The 24265-nt window shown below is 37.6% G+C and overlaps 1 protein-coding gene across 2 annotated transcripts in view; it reads left to right on the top strand.

The window, feature by feature from the left end:
* The first annotated feature begins 2835 nt into the window (after positions 1-2835).
* Positions 2836-24265, top strand: part of TPP2 (tripeptidyl peptidase 2) — a 53398-nt gene continuing 31968 nt past the window's right edge. For both annotated transcript variants that reach the window (XM_026121645.2, XM_026121644.2), the window contains exons 1-14: positions 2836-3082; positions 8060-8188; positions 9357-9452; positions 9873-9977; positions 10647-10771; positions 11504-11667; positions 12774-12928; positions 13896-13972; positions 14478-14605; positions 16513-16612; positions 18804-18952; positions 19129-19244; positions 20885-21053; positions 23068-23225. In XM_026121645.2, coding sequence (XP_025977430.2) covers positions 2837-3082; positions 8060-8188; positions 9357-9452; positions 9873-9977; positions 10647-10771; positions 11504-11667; positions 12774-12928; positions 13896-13972; positions 14478-14605; positions 16513-16612; positions 18804-18952; positions 19129-19244; positions 20885-21053; positions 23068-23225 — 1917 coding nt within the window. In that variant the 5' untranslated portion in view covers position 2836. The remainder of the gene's footprint in view (positions 3083-8059; positions 8189-9356; positions 9453-9872; positions 9978-10646; positions 10772-11503; positions 11668-12773; positions 12929-13895; positions 13973-14477; positions 14606-16512; positions 16613-18803; positions 18953-19128; positions 19245-20884; positions 21054-23067; positions 23226-24265) is intronic.

Genomic DNA, 24265 nt, shown 5'->3' with positions numbered 1-24265 from the left:
TTTGCCTAACAGTTAATCAAAACAGGCACCAGCCTGTGCTGTGCTGTGCTATGCTGTGCTGCATTATGCTGCATGTATAGCTTGGCCTTCAGGCCTGCCCTCCTTCAGGCAGTACATATTCTTTGGCTGCAGGATAAACTTAGCTGGCTGATCATAATGGAGGAGCATGTGGCAGCTCCCACTTGGTACTGGTGATTACAGCACCTGCATGTCCCTGTCTTTATCTTAAAGTGAAGCAGCAAGTTCTCATTTGAACACTCTTTTGTTTGACAGTGGAAATAAGGAATAGAATTATTTTCTTCTAATAAAATCCCGTAAGAGCTCTAAAAACCAAAATGTCGGTGAACCTCTCAACGGATGGGATCTGCACCAGGTGCTGTCTCGTGCCATGCCCCGAGTAGAGATCTGTCTGATGCTGTGCAGCTCAGGGTTCTCAGCATCTGAAGGGACATAACATTATCTATGCTCTTTTTCCTTCTTGTGTTAGCTCCAATAAATGATATTTTAAGCAGTACCTTACAGAGTCTGAGTCCCTAACTGGGATCATAATAAACATTAGCTCTAGTGTCTCGCACCAGTGCACAAATGTGCACTCAGAAACTCTCAATATGTTAAGATCTGCAAGTGCTCAGTAAGATGCACAGTCTTAACCCTTTTCTGAAGTCATACCACATAGCAATTGAACTAATATACGAATGTGAGTTTTAAACCTTGCAACTGAAATTGGGTTGAGATTTCTTTCTTCTCTCAAGGTATTACTCTAAAGTCTGTTCAAAGATATTTAGTTTGGTTTCCTCAAATTTTCTGATTCTTCCTGCAGAGCCTGCCCTCCTACTTAGAAGTGCACATCATATAGATACTTTTACAATTAACATAACTGTTAATTAGAAATTTGTTAGTGGTATAATTCTGACACCATGCAACAGAACAGAGCAAAAAATTTCAGACTTAGTAATAAATGTTTTTCCAGATTATAAAATACAGATTGTTTATTAAATGGGATAGGAAACATTTTGATGTAGCTTAATGTCTCAAAATATACTAGCAATATGATATATTAGACTTTTGTTGATCTAAATGTGCTGCCAGAAATACAAGTATCTCCCATTACAACATAAATATTAGCAATGACACACAGAAGGAAAACTAAACTCAAATGAGTGATAAATTACATATCACACGAGTTAATAATGGCCTTGTCAGAATAATTGTCTCCCTTAAGTAAGATCAGTCAGGGTTTTATGTAATTCTAAAAAATCTGAATATGGCCATCAGACCCCAACAGTATTCTAGGAAACAGTCAAGCATATCATATCTAGACTTCAAAATGTAAAATTGTTACTCATGACTGAAAACCAAAGAGGGAAGCAGATTGCATTAGTACAATAAGTACAGTACAGCTTTGACTCTTTTTTTAAGATATGTATTTTTAACTGTCTGCTCATCAGTTTTCTTTGGTACTTTAATTGCATAAAAGTGCTTGAGACCTCTAAAACCATTGATGGATTGGAAGAAGTTGCCAATCGTAGCCAAAAAAAACAAGGAAAATGCATAATCTACTTCTGTTGGCTAGCAAAAAAAAAAAAAAAATCTATTAAGAAGGAACAAATGCCAGATTTAGTTGAAGGAAGATTAATCATGTCTGACATACATTCAGTAATAAAGAAATCTCATCAGATCCAGGAAACAAAGAAGCATTATACAAATGGAAAAATTCCCAAAAGCCAAAATCCCCTTTGCCTTGCAGACAGTGATGAACAGATTAGTGTATCCATACAAATTTCTTTTCCGCAATAAAACTCTCCAAACAGAAACTTGCCTGAGGAAAGCACATTGATACTGAAATAAGCAACAAGAAGAGACAGTACCTTTATTGCCAATTTATATGGCTAAAGCCATGAGTCAGACCCTATGAACATGATTGCTTTTTTTAAAGAAATTCTTTGTGTATTTGTTTTCTGAGATTGTACAGTTCATTCAGTTTTTGCTTGCATGGTTTTCTGCAGTTGGGAAGGCTAGAAAATATCTTTTAGACCTCTCTTAAAGCTGAGATTTTCACTTATCTCACCAAACAACATTTTATTTGGAGCTGTCAATAGCCTATAGCTCGCCTTCTTTTGCTTAGAACTAAGTAGTTGCACAGGCATTAAACTGCAGCACACTTAAATACCATTATCCTCCCTACTGTAATGGAGATAACAGTGCCCCAGGGGGGCAGTTCAACCACATAACGTGTTTTTCTCGTAGAGATGAATCAGCAAATGAGACAATGCTTGATTTTTTTTTTTTCCAGCGGGTTACGAGCACGCTTCGTGCCGTATTACTGAGGTTTCCTTTCAGCGGTGCATGAGGCGCCTTCCGCCCCCGGCCAACGCCGGCCTGGGGCGGACAACGGCCGCCGGCCGCCCGCGGCGGAGCCGTTAGCCCTCTAAGGCGAGGCCCGCCCGGGAGCGGGGCTTCAGGGCCGCCCATGCAGCGTTGGAGCCCGGCCTGGTGCCAGGGGAAGACGGCTGTGACCCCCGCCGCGCCCCTCGCCGCCGCGGCTGTACCAGCCGACACGAACCGGCTCTGCGCCGCCCGCCCCCGCGGAGCAGAACCCCCACACGCTCCGCGCCTCAGGAAGGCCGGTGGACGGAGGGCGGTGCTGGTCACTTTAAGGCTGCCCCCTCCTAGATCCTCCCCATCACCAGAAGTTCCGGCGCGTAGCGGATTTCGCTTTTTTGATTGGCTGCAGCGCCTTGCGGTCTCCAGCTGCGGCGCGGGCGCCAGCACGTTGCGTGGTCTTATTGGCTGGTTTCGCCGTGCGTCGCGCGAGGGTGCGCCCCTCGGGGAGCGCATGCGCCGTGCCCTCCCCCACCCCACCCCACCCCCACGCTCTCGCGCTCCGTCGCCACGCGCGGCCCCTGTTTGCACTCCAATGATGGCGGCTGCCGTGGAGGAGCCGTTCCCCTTCCACGGCCTCTTGCCGAAGAAAGAGACCGGCGCCGCCGCCTTCCTCGCCCGCTACCCCGACTTCGACGGGCGGGGGGTGGTCCTGGCGGTGCTGGACACCGGCGTGGACCCGGGCGCCCCGGGCATGCAGGTAACGGGCGGTCGCATGCGGGGGAGGAGCCGCCTCGGTGCAGCGGCCCTGAGTCACCGCCCGCAGGGAGCGGCGGGGCCGCGCCGCGAGGGGGCGGTGGGCGGCCGGTGGCCGTGAGGGGCTTGCTGCTGGTGGTGGTGCCTTTTTTCTTTTTTTTTTTTCCTTACAGTTTCCTGTAAGTATTCGTGTGCTGCATTAGTATGAGCTTCGCGGAGGTCCGCTATGAGAGAGCGGAGAAAATCACGTAGATCAGGGTGTTGCGCTTCGGCTGTTTATATAAGGTTTTTGGTTTTGAGCCTTTCACAGGTGTCTTAGGACACTTCATCTCTTTGGCTGTCTTATTCACAGAACTTACCCTAAAAGAGTTCTTCGTATTTTTCTTAAACGTTAGCGTTATTTCAGTAGTAGCAGTGAGCTTCAAACAGCCACTTAAATATTTTCCATGGAAAGTGTGTTTCTAGCATACTTGGTATGCCTCTGTTGTCAGTGTATTTTTCTTACGTTGTATTGCAGTCAAATTCTGTATCGGGTTTGAATGTGCTGGCCCTTTTTGGATCTGCTACCTTTGTCTGTAGCTCAGAGTACACCATATTTGTCAATTATGATCTTGATCTCAGGTTTTATAAAATTCTGTGTAGGTGATCTTTAATTCGTGCATTTTGCCGTTTTTCCTTAATTCTTTCACCATTTTTTTTTTACATTTTACATTTTTAATCATATATATATATATCATATATGTATATATATAATCATATATATATGATATGATATATATATGATATATATATATGGTCTTTTATGTCACTGCTGCTTCTAGCTTCTTGTGATCATGCTTTCTGTCAGAGGATTCAGAAAGAGTTGTATGTAACTCCCATGGGAACTGTATCCTTTATTTAAGCAGGGACTGTGGTGGTTTCTGCCCTTTCTTTGGCACTAGTGCAGATTTTACTCTTCAGTGACTTAGTTCAGGGACCTAACTCTGATCTTTTAGTTCAGCTTTCTGAAGTGACCCTTTATGGAGTTCAGGTAAGTGAAAAGATAAGGGAAAGGACAGATAGGGTGGAAGGTGGGGCTGCGTAGCTTTAGCGTAGGTTGGTTTAAATTGATATGAAACTGGTGCTCTTGGCAAAAAAGCTACAGGTAAATGGAATATTAATTAGGAAGCTTAGCAGGAAGTTAGCTAACAAGCAAACAGGATAGTATCATGACAGACCAGAAAGCACTAAAAGGCAATTTGGAAGTTATGAATAGAAGTGGAAGGTTCATAGTTCTGACGGGATTGACAAGTGAAAGCAACAAGTCTAAATCTGTAGAGGTTTTGTATATGAGGGACAAAGACAGCATGAGTTTGCATGGTCAAGACTGAGATAATGAGGGTTCATAACAATCCCTTATTATCCCTATTTTCTTGATCTGAAGGCTAAAATTTCAGGTAGTGGAGTAGACATTTTATAGAGAACTTTGGAAAAAAAGAAACTCATCTTGTCATTGGTGAAAGCGAGTTTGAGGGGATGTTGGAGAAACATGTAAAGAGGTTGTCTATGTGCTCTTTTCATGCTTGCCCACTTCATACAAAGTCTTAATCTAGCTGGTACTTATTTTCCTTTCCTTTCTGAACCTTTTGTGACAGTGCGCTGTAGAGAACACATTTCACCTTGCTTTCCACTCCACCTGTTGATATCAACTGTAAAGTTAGCTTGTCTGCTTCTTGCATGCTGATTTCTAACTTTTTCTCTTGTTGCTGCAATAGTCATTGGTCAGAATTGGTGATATTGTATAGTCTGGCAGCAGTATGCCCAAATGCATCTGGTTTTGCCTTTTTAATTCAGATTCCCAGTGGTCTAGAGTCTCACAAATAGCGATTCTCCCCTACTACTATTATGCTGGTCAACTGACAGGATTCTGCAGGTAGATTATTTTTAAAATGCTGAATTTACTGACTGAATTGTTCTACAAAGTCAGAGATAACATGAAAGCATGTGTTTTTTGAAACTTCAGATTAAAATGTACAAACAACAAAATCATTCTCATTTATAAACTTGTAGGCTATTTTATTTATTTTTCCACATGACTGTATGTAAACCATGATATTAAATGTAGAATTGGGGATTTTTTAAAATAAATATACTATAAAATATTTTCATTATATAGCAATTGTTTTTAATTTTGATGCTAAAACATACTTTATGACTATAATAAATTCACTTCTTCTGAATTTTCTAATCACACAAGTACAATTAATTAATATCACTTAATTCCTTCCTCCTCACCCAGAATTACAGGACTTGAAGGGGGAGGGGAGGACAAAAAACCAATTGAACTCTAAGTTTCATCATGGCACACTGCCCACCAACGGTAATGCTAAGCAGTTCAGGTCAGCACTGGGAGCCCTGTCAGTTACTTTGTACTGAATGACTGTGAATCTGGCTGGATTGCTGCCATTAGGAATTGAACCTTAGACCTTTGCACCTGAAACTCTCGAGTTTCTTGTGTCTGACCCAAAGGACTATGATTTGTTGATTCCAGTTGCACAAACTTCGTGTGCACATGTGGACCTGCTATTCAGCTAGAGGGTGAAGAGCTGTATAGTGTAGGAGTTGCACATAGAATTTCTGGCTAGGAAGTAACTTTTAAAACTACCCAAGTTCACTACAGCATAAATCTGTGTTCTGGCCACCTGTTGCAGTATGACTTTCCAGTGTCAAAGAGGTCACCTTGGGTTAGTTTCTTTTTTGTTTTCTTGCACTTGATCACTGAGTAATTTATTTTCTTTAGAGGTGTTTTGAAAAAGGCTCAACTCTGATAATCTCAGGTTTAGCATGCAGGATGATTTATTATTAATGGAAACCGCTTTTGGGCACAGCTTCTGTTTGAGGCCACCTGTTGACTTCTCTGTGAGTGGAGACTGGCATCTGAAGGGATTAATTACAGATGCTAGAAAATTCTATGGCGTAAATGCCTATGCATGGAGTTTCCCAAGTAAATTTTCACTGCTGTATAACTGTTGTTCAGTATTACCAGGTTATTACTTTAACAGTTGTCCTAAATGAACATGAATTTCTGTGAACAGTTAACAGTGTTGGTTTCTGCAATGAGAACTGTTCCATAGCAAACTTGTTCAAAGCAATATTTGTTACTTTCTGGAAAATGGGAATCTGTGTCCTGTTTATATTTGTAGCAGTATCTTTCTTTTCAGCTATTTAAATTTGTTTTTTTCTAAACCATGCGAATTTTAAACCTTGGCGGTATTTATCTGTACTTGTTGAGTTCCAATAAAAGCTTGGCAGTTGTCTTGTCTCTTTTTGGCAGCAGCAGAGTGACTTTTATGAAATAATTAAATTATGTTGTCCATTTTCTGCGGCTGAATTCATACTTCCAGAACATGGTTTCAGCAAAAATACCTGCTGCGTGTGTTATTTGCAAGATGAGCATTAATGGTAGAGCATAAAGTCAAGAATACCAATCACTGAAATGCTAGAAAACAGTGAAACTTGCAGCTCTTCTGAACAGGAAGGTTTTTTTGTTTTGGAGCTTTTTTACCTTCAATATAGTTGGTGTATTGGAGGTGTTGGGAAGATTGTGTTTTTGGTTTTTGTTTGTTTGGTTTTTTTAGATCAACAATCTTTAATGCAGGGCTGTGAAAATAATTCCTTACAGCCAATTCATGTTGTTCTTCAAGCATCTACTACTGTTTATGGAATGTAGTCTGTTTGCTGAGTGAACTAATATGATATGATCCCTGCTAGATGAAGCATGTTATTATGAGAACATAGTAACAGTGAATATTTTTTCCTAAATGTGTCCAAGAGAGTCATACTTTTGATAATTGTGTGGAACGTGCTTCTCTGGAAGGGACTTTATGTGCATCATTGGTTGTTTTTTTGACACCATAAACTGTCTGTTCTTTCTAGGACATCTTCAGTATGTTCCTTTAGGATTTCACTAGTTGTCATATATGTTCCGTGACATAGCTGTAGCTTTATAGTTTATATAATGGTTTTATTTGGCAGTGCAGATTACTGCTATAGAATAATCTTAAATTTAGGTGATACATTTCTCTTTTGGTAGGTTTCTCGTAGTGCAGTTTGTTTTGGTAAACTGTTTTTTTTTTTTCTTCAATAAAAATCGTGTGGCATGTCATTCTGCAAGATTGTGTGACGTTTTCCTTCTCTTCTGAAGTCATCTAATACCACTACTATTTCCCATTCCTACCCTTAAAAATGCTGTTATTGTCTCTGTCTGCGATTGGATAGATATGGACTTCTTCCCAGTAAGCCAGTGACTATCATGAAGTCCATTTAGGGCTAGTTTTCATTTAATTTGAGGAGGCTTTAAAATTGTGCTCTTCCTAGACACAGTTCTCCTGTCTTTTCACCCTCACAGAAGTACTCTTTAGACAGTATTAGGTGTATGTAACCATAGCTCCTAACATTTTGCATTGTTTAAAATACGAAGCAGAATCCTTGTAACAGAAAAATAAGATGATGGTATTTTGTATACCTTTTAGAATTAAACTCAGTTAAGAGGCTTAAACATGTAACTGCATGTAGTTCAGCAGCTTTCATCTTTCTGAGATTGCACTGTTGTTACTGTAAAATTTGGCCAGAGCAGGAAGATGAAAGCAGTGTTGTAAATGTTTTGAAAGAAAATTGTAATTTTGCAAACTTAGGGAAAACTTACTGGAAGGCTTGGTTCTACATACGGGCTTCTGAGCTTTATTAATATACCTTTTTTTTACTTGTTTCCCTTGTAAGGCTTTTTTAGAAATGAATTAATAGATTTATTTAAGGTGAGGAAGATACACAAGTTCATTAAAAAACTGTTTGAAATTAGTTACATTTTCATGCCCCTCAGTTAAAGGTAGGGTGTTTAAGAAAGTAAGTTGATATTTTTATTCACAAAAATGAAAATTTTCATGGTTTGTATGTTGAAGAACAATCAACTGCATTTTCAAGTATTCTGTGCTCATATTTTCAGATTACAACTGATGGAAAACCCAAGATAATTGATATAATTGATACAACAGGCAGTGGTGATGTAACTACAGCTACGGTAGCAGAACCTAAAGATGGAGAAATTATCGGTCTTTCTGGAAGAACTTTAAAGGTAAGACTTCATATAGTGCCCACTGGGCATCTTTTTTCCTCTAACAACAGATTTAGTACCAAGTAAGTATGAAGTCCTGCAGGCTTTTTTTCCTCCTTTTAACAAAATTCTGTCCAAACCTAATTCAGCATTTCCTCATCTTCATACAGATTGCTGTGTTTAATATGATATTTCTTTTACTTTTCATATGTCTTTATATTGCAAATTCTCTGGACCAGAGTGCGGGTAGCTACAGAGTATTGTTGAAGACTCAGTAATCATTTAATTTGCTGCTCTTTTGTTCAAATTGGTTTCTGATACAATTTTGAAAGTCGGCTGAAGAAAGCATGCTAACATGTTTTAAAAAGATCTAAAGACATGGATCTGCTTTTAAATGTGCTAGTATATTTTACATTCCTGTGAATTACAGGAGGAGTCATTCTGTTAAACTCATGGAAAACAGTTGTGGAGACTGAGTAATCTGAGAGGACTCACTTATAGGTGCAGTGTACTCTCACTGTTAATAGAACAGGCATAGGATTTTTAGAAAGGATGTGATGAGATCTAGTTGAGGCCTCAGCTGTGTAGGACTGATGTTACTGCCATGTTCTCATTTGCGTGGTTATGTTGATGAAATGTTAGGAGAGCATCAAGTCTTTGGATCTTTCCATGCTACCAGCTGTTTTCTGAATTTTACATGGAATATGATTGTAAGGGTGACTCTGTAGCTTTTTCCTATTATTAGCACTAGTGGATCTGATCTACTCCATCAAAACTGCAGCAAGATATGAAGTTAGACATTCAGATGTTTGTCAATAGCCTATCATAATATTCCCCCCTGCCCCCAAGGTAGGTGTTTCATTTCGTTTATAGTACTATTGTTTTCGCCCACCTTTACTCAGAAAGGTCTCTACTAGGGCTGTATGTTTCAAAAGCAGCAGGGGCAACTAGTGCTTAAAGATGTTCAACTGCAGTGCCACATGAACTGATAGTGATTCTTTAGGAACAGAATTGCAACTACCATATGATGTTGTTAAAAGTTAGTGCAGTAATTACTGTCACAGAGGTATGTAGTTAAACAGTGATATTTGTAAGTTTGTTCTGCTAAGCTTCCGTGTGTGTGTGTGTGTTTATTTTTTATTTTTTTAAGGAAATTAGTTAACTGATTTCTGAATATACTTTTCTCTAGATTCCAGCAACCTGGGTAAATCCTTCAGGCAAATATCACATTGGCATAAAAAATGGCTATGACATCTATCCTAAAGCTCTTAAGGAGAGGATTCAGGTAATGAAATACACTTTGCTTCTGATGTATTTGTTAGAATTCTGCTTTCTCATTCTTCAGGTGTGTTTTTTTGTTTTGTTTTAGGGAAAAAAACGAAGTATGTGATTTGCTAACGTGTAGGCTGCTGGACAGGGCTTTAGAGCCATTCTCTGACTGATTTTTTGTGTAGTTTGGCAGAAGAAATAGGTGTGTTCAGAATTTTAGAATCACAGGAGGTGAGAGCCCATAGTGGTCCATTGCTGCAAAAAGTTCATCACTGATACGTGTTGCTCTTATGTGTGTAACAGTTGTTGTTTGTTTATAGAATTGTATTATACTTTTTAGTCACTGTCTTAAATCAGAACTTTGAAATGATTTTGTAGCCTTCGTATACTGACAAATATTTGTCAAGTTATTGAGGAACTTGGGTTTGTGTTACAGAAAGAACGCAAGGAAAAGCTCTGGGATCCTGTTCACAGACTGGCTCTAGCAGAGGCCTGTAGGAAACAAGAAGAATTTGATGCTGTTCACAGCTCTCCCTCCCAAGTTTGTATATTTCTAAATAAGCATCTTGACAAGTAACTGTTTACAAACTTAAAATACTTTATGAGATGAGTGAAGGAAAGACGATTATGAATATTTTGGCAGATAATTATCATTGCATCTGGTGATTGATTAAAACATCTTAATATGGATGCTTAATTGATTTGCTTAATGTTGGTAACATATTCAACTTGCTACCGAATGTGAAGACGGTATTAAATGTAATACTTTGTAAGATATATTTTCAGTAAATTTTATTTTTAATTTAACATGCTTTGTTTTGAGGCTATTATCATTGCTGTGCTCAATTTAGGAGTTTAGGAAACCTATCCTCTTTTTGTAAAAATAGGTATCATTTAAGCAAAGTACCAGAAATGCCTTCGAGTAGTTCCATATCATTTACTAATCAGTAGAAAAAAGTAAGGGCATTAAGCCTTGCAATTACAGAAATCAGAAATAGGTATGCATAATAGGCCAAGAGTAAGTACTGCACTGTTTGAAACCATTCAACTTCTAGATGTTTATGCATTCTATGATAATCTTACGTTCTTGATGAAGTAATGGAACAAACGTATAGCATCTGCAAGGAATATGACTCATAGTGGTAGTAATTTATACCCACCTAGTGGTAATTTTAGAACTACTCTAACTGTATTTTTATTGCCTTATTAGGTAAATAAATTAATAAAGGAGGAACTGCAGAATCAAGTGGAGCTGTTGAATTCTTTTGAGAAAAAATATAGTGACCCTGGTCCTGTATATGATTGTCTAGTATGGAATGATGGTGAGACCTGGAGGTAAATGCCCAAACTTGCTTAAAACATTGTTTTACACATAAAACAGCAGTTTGCTCCAAGAAGTGTGTTCATTTTTATATCTGTCCTTCTTTATAGAGCTCTTAAATATTATTTGTTTTAAAATAATCCTGCTGTATCACCTGAGCTTCATGAAAGAAAGATCCTGAAGGAAGATGGAGTACAGTGATGTCTTGGAGACTTCACTGAGAGGAGTGAAGAGAACATATAGAGAAAGAGAATATAATGTAAAATTTAAGCTTGTGGGCTTTTTCTGAGGCAAAGAGTAAAATCACTTTTATTATCCATTAGTGGTAGGAAGAAAAACAGAAGCCTTTGCACAAAGTTCAGAAAGTGATATGGCAATTTTATTTACTGAAAATACAGATCATGCAAAACAGTTGTTGAGACTTCAGATGTTTGTGTACAGCACTGCACAGCTAGCTTTAGTAAGAACTTCTTCCATGAAGAAATTGCCTGGATTTTTTTGCTTTTCAAAGACAGGTTTATTTAAATTTGGTAGTGTTTGAAAAGTAGTTTATTTAGAAGTTTCTGTAGTTTCTGAATCTAACTGTAGATAACCAGGCATAAAAATACTGCTTGACTTAACAGAAGTAAGACATAAACACAAAATCAGGCCTGTTGAGACTTCTGTGGTACTTTTGTGTGGGGGGAAAAAAAATAATTGAAAGTTTACATTATTTGGAAAATGACCTTTTTTGTTTTTGTCAACAGAGCTTGCGTAGATACAAGTGAGAGCGGTGACTTAACTAGCTGTACAGTGTTGAGAACCTACAAAGAGGCTCAGGAATATGGATCTTTTGGAACATCTGAAATGCTGAATTATTCTGTTAACATATATGATGATGGGAACCTTCTTTCCATTGTGACAAGTGGAGGTAAATGAAATGCATTTTAAGGAAATTTGCTGCTGAATAGGTATGATAAGAAGCAGCTATGCAAATAGTGTATTGGGGCCTGATTCTGGTACTTCGGATGGCCCGAGGCAATTTATTAATACAGTGCTCATCAGTATGATGTTTAAGATCGATATCCACATTTCCTAGTGTGAACCCATAATGACATCTTATCACCAAATTTGCTTGCATTTTTGCCTGAAATATTGTGAGCTCTGGGCATATATACATGTATAGATAGTATATTTTTTGTTGAAGCTACCCTTGAAGATATTCCTGCATCTCACTGGCATAAGCCTAAATAGAGCGAACCTTCTTTCAAAGTAATCTTTTTCCCTTTGTTTTTAAATATCAGATGATTGTTAAATTTTAGTTGCTGTCCCTTGCAGCTTTTATGGTTAAAGAATGATTTATGGACAGATTCTTAAATAAGACATCCATGAACGAAGGGGAGTTAGCTATTTTGATTTATCTAAACTTTCTTTTGATGGAAGGTGTCGCTACAGCTCCAGCCACTCTGATCCCGTATTTGTATGTCTGTGTATAATCAGTTTTTGTTTTGGAAGCATGTTGAGAGTTCAGATGGTATGTATTTGATAAAGAATGGTGTTAATTTCTCATGAAAATAGCCATATTTCAGTAATACTGTGAAAACAGTTCTGGTTCCTAAATTGATGGTACATTTTTTTTGATTCCTTTTGTATTTCCATGCAGTTTTATTTTTGAGTATTTGGTAGGGGGAGAGGTCTCTTTTTTTTGATCCCCACTCTCCGGATAATTTGGGGGAAGAATTTTAATAACTTGTAGTAGAAGGTGTTGAACCTTTTAGATAACTTCTGATAGTGGAGTTAACAAGGTTGATATAATGCTTCTCCCCCTTACCCCTCCCTGTTCTATTTTGCAAATTGTTGTTGCTTACTGGCTTTTTGTTTAAACAAATGCTGTACCTAAGACAAAGTGATTTGAAGTCTGGGCTTCATTTATATACTGGTAGCTCAGTAAATGAAAATTATTTGAACTACAGTGTATTAAATTAGTATAAATGAAGCTTGATAAGCATACAGCGATATGCTTTTTCATTTGTTCAGGAGCACATGGAACACATGTGGCTAGTATTGCAGCTGGATACTTTCCGGAGGAACCTGAACGAAATGGTGTGGCTCCTGGAGCTCAAATTCTAGCAATCAAGATTGGTGATACAAGACTAAGTACGATGGAAACTGGCACTGGTCTTATAAGAGCTGTGAGTATTTCACTAAATAGTTAATCTCAGCAGTCTGATTTAACTGCTCATTATTCTGGATCACTGTCTGCTCTTGTTGCTTATAGTCTGTGGTTTTTATAGTTCTAGAATATGCCAGACTCTCTTAAAAGCTGGAGTACATTTTCAAACATTTCTTAACATTAATGCTTTAATGTAAAAGACTTCTGTTGCATAGAGAACTAACAAGATTTTTCAGACTGATAGAAATGCACTGTTTCTGCGAACTTAACACATGGACTGAATGACTTGTATGCTTATTTTATATTCCTTATTCTGTGCTGTCAGTATACTTTTTATAGTTACTTAGATAACTATAGAATAAATAAATGCTTAAATATTCAGAGAAATCTAGAATAGAGACCAGTGTCTAACCCTATGGCTAAGTTTATTTTCACTGTATTCCTTAAGAGGGAGAGAAATACCATTCCTTTTTAACAGTGAAAGACTCAAGGCCTTTGCCACATAGTGAGTGGATGGGGAAAATTTTACACAGAAAGAGAAATTGAAAATAGAAAATTATACTTTAGGTCCATAAAATGATCTTGCTATGGCAGTATGAAGATGTGCAATAATGTTTTCATGACCATTTGGAATCTGGCCAAACTGCCTAGTAAGGGGGAATTTTCTGTTATTGAGGACAGACATCTGAGACAGAGTTCTAATGATCACTGTGGTTTTCTCTTAGGTTAACGTCTTAAATTACAACTTGGAATGTGGCAACTTGATAAGGTGTTTGGGACTGGGGTTTTTGTTCTGTTTGGTTACTAGGAAAATATCATTAGATAAAGATTTTAATTTACTTCGATCTTTTTTTTTTGTTTGTTTAGTAAAATTAAGAGAAACTTGTGCCTTGTTCTTTGTGCGACTATAGCAGATGTTCTGTGGTCTTTCATAAGTGACTTGACTTATGACTAGTGTGTATTTTGACTTTTTTAAACTTTATTAGATGATAGAAGCAATAAAATATAAATGTGATCTTGTCAACTATAGCTATGGAGAAGCAACACATTGGCCAAATTCTGGGTGAGTGTTACTGTGGTTAATATAAACTATTTTAATATTACAAAACTAAAATTAGTTCTTTGGTTTTGCATAAACGTAAGTAAGAATGAATTGTCCAGGCCAAAGTGATTCATAGACATTAAACTGTCACAGTATACTTACATTCTAAAATACATCTTTGTAAGTTAAAGCTGATGAAATTGGCCTTAATTTACCATACAAGGAATTTTTTTAGAATATTAAACAAGAATTTTTGTAATTAGAACACTACGTAGTCTGTGGGGGTTTTGGGGGGAGACTTAATTTTGCTACGTGATCGTTGCCCCTTTTTAAAATTGAAGCTGTATTTTGTGGTCAGCTTAAGTACTGGAAATATCTCTGTTAGGTATGGGAAGCACGCTGGATAATGCTCCATGTGCTCTCTGACTAGACACAGATTCTACTGGAACTGGGATTTTTGCCCCGATGTCTGTGGGAGACAAGCAGCATTGTCAATTAAATGAATTATTTTTCTCTTTTACTTTAGGAGAATTTGTGAAGTAATTAATGAAGCTGTGTGGAAACACAATGTAATCTATGTTTCAAGTGCAGGCAATAATGGCCCTTGCCTTTCTACAGTAGGATGTCCTGGTGGTACTACATCTAGTGTAATAGGTAAATAATTTGTTTTGAAAAAATTACTCACATTGACAGTATTCAACTGCTATCTTTACAAGTTGTGTCCCTGTGTTACATGCTTGAGATCACAGATCAATTGTTAATCTAACATATTTTCAAAGACTTACTAGGCAACAAGATTAATTCTGAGGAAGGCACTTACTATATGTTTAGATGTAGAAGGTTAGATTGTTATCTTGCAATTCAAGAACTTACCTATGCAGAAAATGGAGGTAGTAGATGCAGGTGGTCTTAATTTGATGTGACATTGTATAAAATTTGCAAAATAAATCTTTGTGGTCTGGCTTACTCAAAGATTCCAAGATGATTCTTTTTAACTGTACCTGTCTAAGTACATCACTTCACTCAGATGATTACCTATTGATAAATGCAACTTGTAAATTAGAATTAAACTTCATTATATATCTTGTGTAAAGTCGTGAAGTGCACCTTAAACTGTCAGAAATACCATTTTAGATGACCTAAATGGTGTTTAATCAGGTATCCTGGTATGTTTTCTTTCTATTCGTAGGGAAACCTAGCTTTATAATCTGAATATAAGATATTCCCGTTACACTACCTGGAGAGGTCATTCTAAGGGAAGAATTCTTTAAGCTGTGGTGCCATGTCTGAGTGAATGTATTACTGGCATAAGGATTGGTTCTTCTGATATGCCAGTGTGTGTTTTTGTTACTTAAGTGAGAGACTGACATATAAGAGTTTAAAAAATATTTAGCACTCAGGGTTAACTTTCCTATCCTTAATTTTTTGTATATAAATCCTCTGATGCTACTGTATTTTGTTTACTACAGTAAATCTCGGAATCCTCATGCTAGCACTCCAGCATGTAGACTTGAAGGTTTGAGACACGCTATTTCAGGGTAACTAATAGAATTAACACTGGTTACTTTCTAAAAGTTAATTTGCAATTACTTTATCCGTGAGTGAGATTGGGGGAATGGAACTGGAACTAACAGGCGCTTTTAAGGTCTGCATTGGCCTCATTCTGACAGTGCATCCACTCTGTTAACTCAGCTGATTCATTGTATTACTCCAGAGACTGAGTTTCGTTATCATCCACTCTGCGTGTAAAATAGCTTCCTCCTGTCTTCCATCTGGAGTGAACCAGGTAGTTTTCTTCGAGGGAAAATGAAAATACAGTTGAAAGGTTATGTTAGTTCAGGCAGTGTGGACACGAACCTTGCCTGAGTTTGGTTCACTCAGCTTGGCACGGTAGTTTCCTGGTAGTGCTTGTAGCATAAAGACATGAGACTATACACTGTAGAACAGACAACACACATCCTTAGCATCATGCTCTAAAACCACAGCTTTAGCAGGTTTTGACCTAGTCGTTTACATGCTTTGGGCACTTCGGAGTAATCAGGAAGACAATGACTGTCTCATCATGATAGTGTTTGAGCTGAATGAATGTGGCCATCTGCTCCAGATGGTGTAGCTCTGAGCCATGTGAACATGAGCCAATTTATGCTGATTACTTTGAGGTGAGGTTGGTGTAGTTTATAATACTGCAAACTAAGCCAAAACACTCTTTCTCAAAAAAAAAGAAAAAAGCATGCAAAAACCAATCTGTTCTGAGAGAAGTACAGACAGTGAACGTATACTACTCCAGCTGAAATGAAATGTAAAATTTATTCATGTTAGTCCTATTGTATGATACTACAGTAACAACACTGTTTAATTTTATGATACTTTATAGCATGCTGCGTTACACTTGCTTTGTTTAAAAAAAAAAAAAAAGTACTGAGATAGAAAAGTGTGTATCTGTCCATTATAAACGTCAAGAAATTTTTTCCACAATTATTTGAAAACACAGGAGATATTTTATTTTTGCCTTTGATACAGATCCATTACACATCTAAAATAACTGAACTTTTTTTTTATAGGTGTTGGTGCCTATGTGTCACCTGATATGATGGTTGCTGAATATTCTTTGAGAGAAAAACTGCCAGCAAATCAATATACTTGGTCATCTAGAGGGCCTAGGTAGGTTATTTTAAAAAGAACAAATTCTTTAGTTTTGGAGTCAGATTACATAATTCAAAATCTAGAAGTTGTTCATTAATATGGGAAAAAAGTTTCTTTCCCATGGAAAGAGCTTAGGCGGCCTGCTGTTCTTGGAATATCTTTGTTTTTAGGCCTCTAGAGCTCTTGGGGGAGAGGGAATACCACTAACACCTGTCACAACCTGTGCCTTTAAGAGAAATGTGTCTGAGTGAAAACCTAGTCTATAATGCTTTTCTCAGCAGAGACAATAGGAGTTGTTGAAACTAACATTCTTCTTTGAGATTTTTTTTTCTGAAACTTCAGAGGCTTTTTTCAGTAGCATTTGTTTCATAAAGTTAGTGTGGTAAAGTTAACTGTTCTGTTAGTGTTGATCATCAGAAGGAATACTGTTATTGTGATGATTTCAAGACTCATGGCTTCAGTGACATTGCTATAATGGCACAACCTATTTAAGAGTTTTGCTTGAGCTAGTGGAGGTGAGTAGAGTGAAAAATGGCTTTTCTGTGTCATGTTATCAAAGATCTGGAAAAGCAAATTTATGGACAATGAAAACTTGGATTTTTATTTCATGTCATGTCTCAGAAGAATTTGACAGTAGTGTCATAGTCGAGAGAAAAAGAACAGCATTTCTTCCTGAGTTCTTACCTGTGTTTAGATTTTGAAATTGTTCTTGTAAGTCATGAGGTTATTGTATGCTTTTTTTAGTAGTTTAGCCCACAATATTATTGAGGAAGGAAAAAATGAGAACCATCGTTTGGGGCTGGTCCTCGATTTATCTACTGGTTGCATAGCATCTGCCTCCCTAATAGCATTTCTCTTTGAAATAGTCCATCATAGTTAGTGTCTGTATATTTACAGGCAAGTATATTGTTTCAAGAACCGTACTGTGTGGAACTGTCATGTTTCACATAAGGAAGAGAGAAATGTGCTCTCTCCCTCAACCTGAGAATGGGAGGGTTTTTTTGATTTTATTTATTTTTAATTGAGTTAGGCTACTTTTTATATCTAGATCTGTGAAAGACCTCCTTTGGCACTCTACACTGTGAAATAGACCGAGTGACCATATGTGAACTGAAAGGCCCAAATCTAGCCAAAGGAGGATTCTCCTTGTGTAGAGTATGGTACACAGGTGACTGTAGAGTTCCTAAAGTTTTGCTAGAGTAGGCTTAGGGTAGGGGATCAATCTGTCTAAGTAGTCACTGGAGGATTTTGGGTAGATCTGCTGTGCGCTGCTTAGCCAGCAGTGTAATGATTCAAGACCTGTTTTTTATACTAGACTGTCATAAGATATGTCTAAACACTGTGTTGCAAAATCATGCTGACTGTACTTTGATTTGAGACAGAGCTTAGGCATATGAAGCTGTTAGTGTAGGAACTAAGTCAAACGAATATACTCTTTCTCAGCAGAACTTACTAGCCGAGGTGTAGTGGTGTGATTGTTGAAGTGGTGTGCTTTTCTTCTGTCCAGAACAAGGAAGATTGGGCAAGTCTGGCTCATACTAATAAAAAACTAAATGCATCCTTAATTGTGTCATAGACATCCACTCCTCCTTTCTTGCTCAAGCATATTTAAAAGAGGTGGTTTAGACTCAGCAGATTGTGATCCACCTGTTGACATTCCTCCTTCTGCCTTTTCCCTTTGCCCTACTTGTTTCAAATTCTGTGTTGTAATTCAGAATTTGTCGTAGTTCTGAAGTGGCTACACTCACAGAGGTTTGAATTTTGAATCTCTTCTATTCTTCCCCTTCTTGTTATTAATCTTATTTAAAAATAATAAAGGCTAAGTAGACTCAGAGTATTCAGTTATGCATTTAAGTGCCTAATAGGTTTGTTTGTGTGCATTTTCTAGTTCAGATCTCAGAAGATACTCTGCTGACTAAACTGAAGCCTGATGGATATGTAAAAACTGACTGTCTAAAAATATCCAATGTGTGGAGTATTATACCTCTAAAAGTTCAGAAAACAGGCATAGCTGATGATTAATATGACATTCGAAGTTACCATTTAATGGCATGCTTTCTTAGGATTAATGGAGTTAATAAAGTAATATACTTGAGAATGTCATGAAAGCTAAAGTTATCTTTTTAAATGTACAGATACAGTAGTACCTTCAGTATAAAGTGTGCAGGAGAAAATGCTTGTTTTTTCAATAATTCTGTCTTAACTCTAGCACTGATGGAGCGCTTGGAGTAAGTATTAGTGCACCAGGAGGTGCTATTGCTTCTGTTCCAAACTGGACTCTGCGAGGAACCCAACTCATGAATGGCACATCCATGTCTTCACCCAATGCCTGTGGAGGCATTGCATTAGTACTGTCAGGTAATAATATGCTACAATATTAAATATAGATGCATAGAGTAAAAGAGATTAGGTCTTTTTTGTCTAATTTTAAAAAAGATTGCTATCATGTGTCTAACAATAATTAATTGTTGATAATGTAGTAAATTTTTCAGATTTTCTGTTGTCTCCAATTATAGCTTTATTTTTAATTTCAGGACTCAAAGCTAATGATATTCATTACACTGTTCATTCTGTCAGAAGAGCACTAGAGAATACTGCAGTGAAAGCTGAAAATATAGAAGTATTTGCACAAGGACATGGTATTATTCAGGTACTTGCTAACAATGGAAAACTAACCCACCAGAAAGAGAGAACAGTTTTCTGAATGAGTTTACTCAGCTTGCTCTCATGCCACTTGATCTCTAGGTCTGACTCAGGGAAAAGAAGGGAATGTAGTGGGAGGGGAGGAGGAATGAGACTGTTTTTTCAGCTTCAGCATGCAATTACAGTAGAATAAATGTGTTAACAAGCCACATTCTTAGACTGGCCGAAAAAGCATGTGGGCATATAAAGTAGGATGTGGGTTGTTGTCATCTGCACATTCGGATTTGGATGCCTAAATTCTGTCTTAACAATTCGGTCCAAGTCTTAATGTCTAAAAAAATTAAAAAAAAAAAAAATTATTGTCAGAAAGAGATTATCTTGTTCTGTGTGAACAACTGCTGGAACTGTAAATTTTGGGGAGTGAAATTACAGAGACACCCACTCTGGTTCACAGAGTAGTACAGCTGCACTTCTGTGACGGCTTTGCTCTGGGCCTGCAGTGATAAGTCTGAGCTTTCATTGTATCTTTTGGACTTTTAAGTAGCTTGGAAATCTGCGTTTTGATCCTTTGTGTGATGAAAACATGTTGGATGACAGTCTCCCTGTGCTTAAGTTTTGGCCAGTGAATTTGCTTAGGTTCTCAAAGAGCTGCTGTTGTTTTTGCCTTCAGTCACTCCATCCTGGCCAGATGGAGATATGGAGAAGATGCTAGATATTAAATGCTCAGCCCTGAACTCACGTTCTTGAGATGCTTGAATTATTAGGTGATGCTGTCTAAGCACATCTATAACATTGAGTTTGATACAGAGGGCAACGAAGGTGGCCATTTTAAAAGAAAACATTGCCACAGAAAAATGAAATACACCAGTCCTATCTTACGAATTATTAGTCTGATTAAAACACTTACCGTGACCTGGGGGATCGAGGCTGTTGGATGTCCAGTTATCTCTGAGTGGCCTAATCTTCACTGGTGAGGGTATCTTGTTACGAAGTAGAAGAGAATGTAGGATTTTTGGAGACAGTAGACTAGAAAGCAAGATAGTGGGATTTTTTTTAACAAAAAAGTGAGCTTGTCATTTGATTTTACAATGATTGCTCTTTTACTTAAACCCAAGATGGGATTTCATGACGTGAATCTCTTAGACAAAAATTGAGATTTCAGAAGCGCTCTTCTTTTCAATGCTTCCTATTTCTTAGCCTGGGTATCCCATTGTGCTTGTCTGTTTTGAAGCGGTTAACTTCTTGTGTCAAATAAAAGGCTCAGATGCTCAGTAAGTTTTGCTCCAGATATTAGAAAGGCACCCAAATTAGTATTGTAGATCTGGGCCTTAGTCTATGAAATTGTCTCTGAAAACTTCTGTCATGCATCCTGTAACGAATGTATAGCAAAGGAGAGTTGTTGTTCAAGTGTTTTTAAATGGTCTTCACTATTTTGGTGCTTTGTGCAGCTGCTGCAAACCAAAAGTGTTGGCCCATCTTTTTTACTTAGTATCATGGGAAGTGAAGTGCAGTCACTATGACTCAAGTAGCATGTGAATTACTTCACAGCTTGTTGCTGTGCTTCCTGAATATTTCATATAGAAGATAATATATATAAATGACTATTAACCTGAAATTGGCTAATCTGGAATATGTTCTTTCTAATAGGTTGATAAAGCCTATGACTACCTCATTCAGAATTCATCATTTACAAGTAACGTAGGCTTTACTGTTACTGTTGGAAGCAACCGTGGAATCTACCTCAGAGATCCTGCCCACATAACAGCACCTTCTGATCACGGGGTTGGCATAGAACCTGTCTTTCCTGAGAATACAGGTAGGAAAGAACTTGATTTGTATGAGTGGGGAAAAAAAAAGATGTAATCTTAATGTAATCTTTAATCACAAAAGCTATAATGCTGCAGAGTGATAGGAACCTTTCACCGTAAAAAGAAAGAGTGCAACTGTAACTTCCTTGGTAAATGAAGGCATGTGGCTAAATGACTCTTCCATTCTAACCTCATATATTTAATTTCAGCACTTCTGCATTCTTGGTGACTTTTTTGCTTTATGTTTCCTTTCATTGAACAAAGGAATCTTTTTGTTCTGTAGAAGTTAAAATGAGATTGGAGGGGGGCAGAGAAAATATGAAAAAAAATAATCAAGTATCCTTCACGTTTCATGGAATTGTAGAATTTCAGTGTTTTTGTAGATAGCCCTTGACAAGGTGTGAATCATGTTCTGAACATGGAAGAAATTAACTGAGAAATTAATTTCTGGGTATGCAAAGGCTAGAATTCTAGCTTTAGGCTTTACATTTTCACAATGTGAGAAAAATCTTAAAGTTTAACCAAATGGACTTACATTTGGTGCTAATGGATAAATATAAATGCATATAAGGCAGGCAATAAAGGGACTGATAAAGGTTTTGATGACTTTAACATGGGTAAGTAACTGATACCAATCAAAATAAGTTTGACAGAACCTTTTTCCATAAAGCATTTTGCCCTGCTTTGCTTTGTTAAATACAAATTTGGACTTGCTGAGCAGCTGAATAGTTTAAGGTGCATTCAGAAATGATCCATGTGAGACCTTGTTACTGAGATCAATTTCTGTCTTGAAACCAGTGATCCACAAGAAAGTTGGCATGTGACAGAGGGTAAGTGTGTTTAGGGAAAGAGATGGTATTAATGAGGACAGGTTACCGATTCAGAGTAATCTTACTGTTTGATAAGGTTACCTTGCAATCAGCTTGTTTTTTAACTTGACAGCATGACACTGAAAAATAAAGTAATCCTCCATTTGTAGGACTGACTCTTCGACAGGAAGCAAACAGTCTGAAAACATAGAGATTTGTAATGGATGATTAGCTTACACCCTGATGCTGTGTCTCTAGTGCCAGTTCAGTTGTTGTGGCTGTGCTGTGCCAGGTATCTTCAAAAAGATTGAGTTTGAGGGAGTTTAAGTACAAGATTAAGGGAGGCTGATCTGCTCAGTCTGTCTCTTGAAGTTCTCTTTGAGCCGATTGCTTCTGATATACCTGTGAGGGAAGTGTATCTGATAGTAGAGAACTCTCTTCTCTACCTGAAAGATGTAGTGAAATTAAATGTCTGAAAATTAGGCTAAGGCTAATTCAGAGCAGAAATCATGGATTTTTGTTTTCTTTGAAGTGGCACTTACCTTTAGAGCAGCAGAAGACCGATAGCTGACTTTTAATCACTTAAAAAATTGCAAGTAGGGTTGGGTGCTTTTCTAAAAGACATGCCTTAACCCACAGCCTTTTTTTTTTTTTTTTTTTTTTTTTTTTTTTTTAACATAGAAGCTAAACCAGATATGTTTTGTGGGACTTCTGTGAAGGAAGTGAGACTAAATTATCATAGTAGTCCTTTTAATTTTGAGAGCTTAACCCTCACTAAGGTTGCTAAAATGTAATTTGGTAATCACTGTAAGGTTCAGAATCAGCGCAGTTGGTTCTTATTTTATTTCTCTGTTAGGCAAGCCTCTGGCTCTATACAGGAATGTGTGTATTTGCTTCCAGATTATGGCATGGGCAACTGAGGCATTGGTTGCCAGCTAATCTTCAACTTTGTCAGGTTTGATTGTTTTATGAGGGATGATTTCAAAGTGGGATGTAACCTTTATTTTATTATATTGTGCTATTGTTTCTATTTTCTCTGGTTAAAAGAGATAATAGAGGAAACTCAATACTTAGTGGAGAACTTACCACTTTGGGACTAATTCGTTTCTATTACATTTTTTTTGAGATGTGTACATTTTAATGGCAAACACTGTGTTATGGTAGAATTGAAACACTTACTTGGATTATTGAATTATTTTTATTTTTTTGACAGAAAACACTGAAAGAATATCTCTCCAGCTGCATTTAGCTTTAACTTCAAATGCACCATGGGTTCAGTGCCCTAGTCATTTAGAGCTTATGAACCAGTGTCGACATATAAACATTCGCGTGGATCCACGTGGCCTGAGAGAAGGACTGCATTATACAGAGGTACTGAAGTACTCATATTCTAAGCAAGACTGTGTGCCTTCTGCCTTTCATGTGGTCTCTATCAGCTACTTTGAGAAGTAATTTTTCAAGAAATAAAAGCTATGCTGTACAGGCTAGGAAATATTGCCATGCTCCCTTCCGCTCTGTTGGCTGAATCCAGGGTTCAGCAACAATTACGAGGTATTTACTATAGCAGATACCACTGAGACTTTGATAAGTAGCTGTGTTTATATTTTAACGTTTTTATTTTTTAAATGAAGTAAGTTTTACCTCTGGCTGTCTGGCTCTGTACAATATTGTTACTGAGGATAGAGACTGGGTTTTTAAGAGGTTTTAATATTTCACTCTCTGTGGTGACTTAAGGCCTGGGCTAGTTTTTATGGTGTTGCCACAGTCTTACATGGTGCTAGGATTTTGCTTTAGTTTGAGGAATTGCTGGGTACAGTGGTGTAGTGGTGAAACCTGCTTTCTTGTTTTCCCCTCACTCCCCCTACTGCAGCAATGGCTCTGTGCCACTGAAGGATTCTGCTGCCTTTGGGTGGCTACATACACATTTGGACAAATTTAATATAAAAGTCATTAAACCTCTCCCTCTTTTTCCCAGCCATCTTCCTTCAGTTCTCCGAAAGAAACTCCTCAGCAACACACAGTCTTCGACCTTCCACATCCTCATCCCGAACTTCTTACTAATGTTAAAACGCTTGCATCGCAGTTGATCATAATAAGGATAGCAGCTTGCTTTTGGAAGAGACCTGCTTAAGATGCTTAGAGTTGTTAGTCTTCTGTAGTACCAATAAGAACATTTTAGCAAAGTCATGACAGAAAAGAGGCTTGGATGTAAAAGGCTTGGTAAATTGGATGGTACTTTATCAAATATAAGCCTGAAACTCAAGGATTAGAAGATTTTTAATGCAACAAAAAAAGCTAAATTAAAATAATGTGTGTTTGGGGCAAATTATGAGTTTGGAATTAGGTCTAGCTTTTGATATAGGAACTATCAGATGTCAAGTGAAAGCTTGAACACTCCTAGAAAAACAGTG

Source organism: Dromaius novaehollandiae, chromosome 1, assembly GCF_036370855.1.
Source record: "Dromaius novaehollandiae isolate bDroNov1 chromosome 1, bDroNov1.hap1, whole genome shotgun sequence".
Classification (NCBI taxonomy): Eukaryota; Metazoa; Chordata; class Aves; order Casuariiformes; family Dromaiidae; genus Dromaius; species Dromaius novaehollandiae.
The sequence above is the reverse complement of the archived record's forward strand: the minus strand, read 5'-3'. Positions and strand labels throughout refer to the sequence as shown.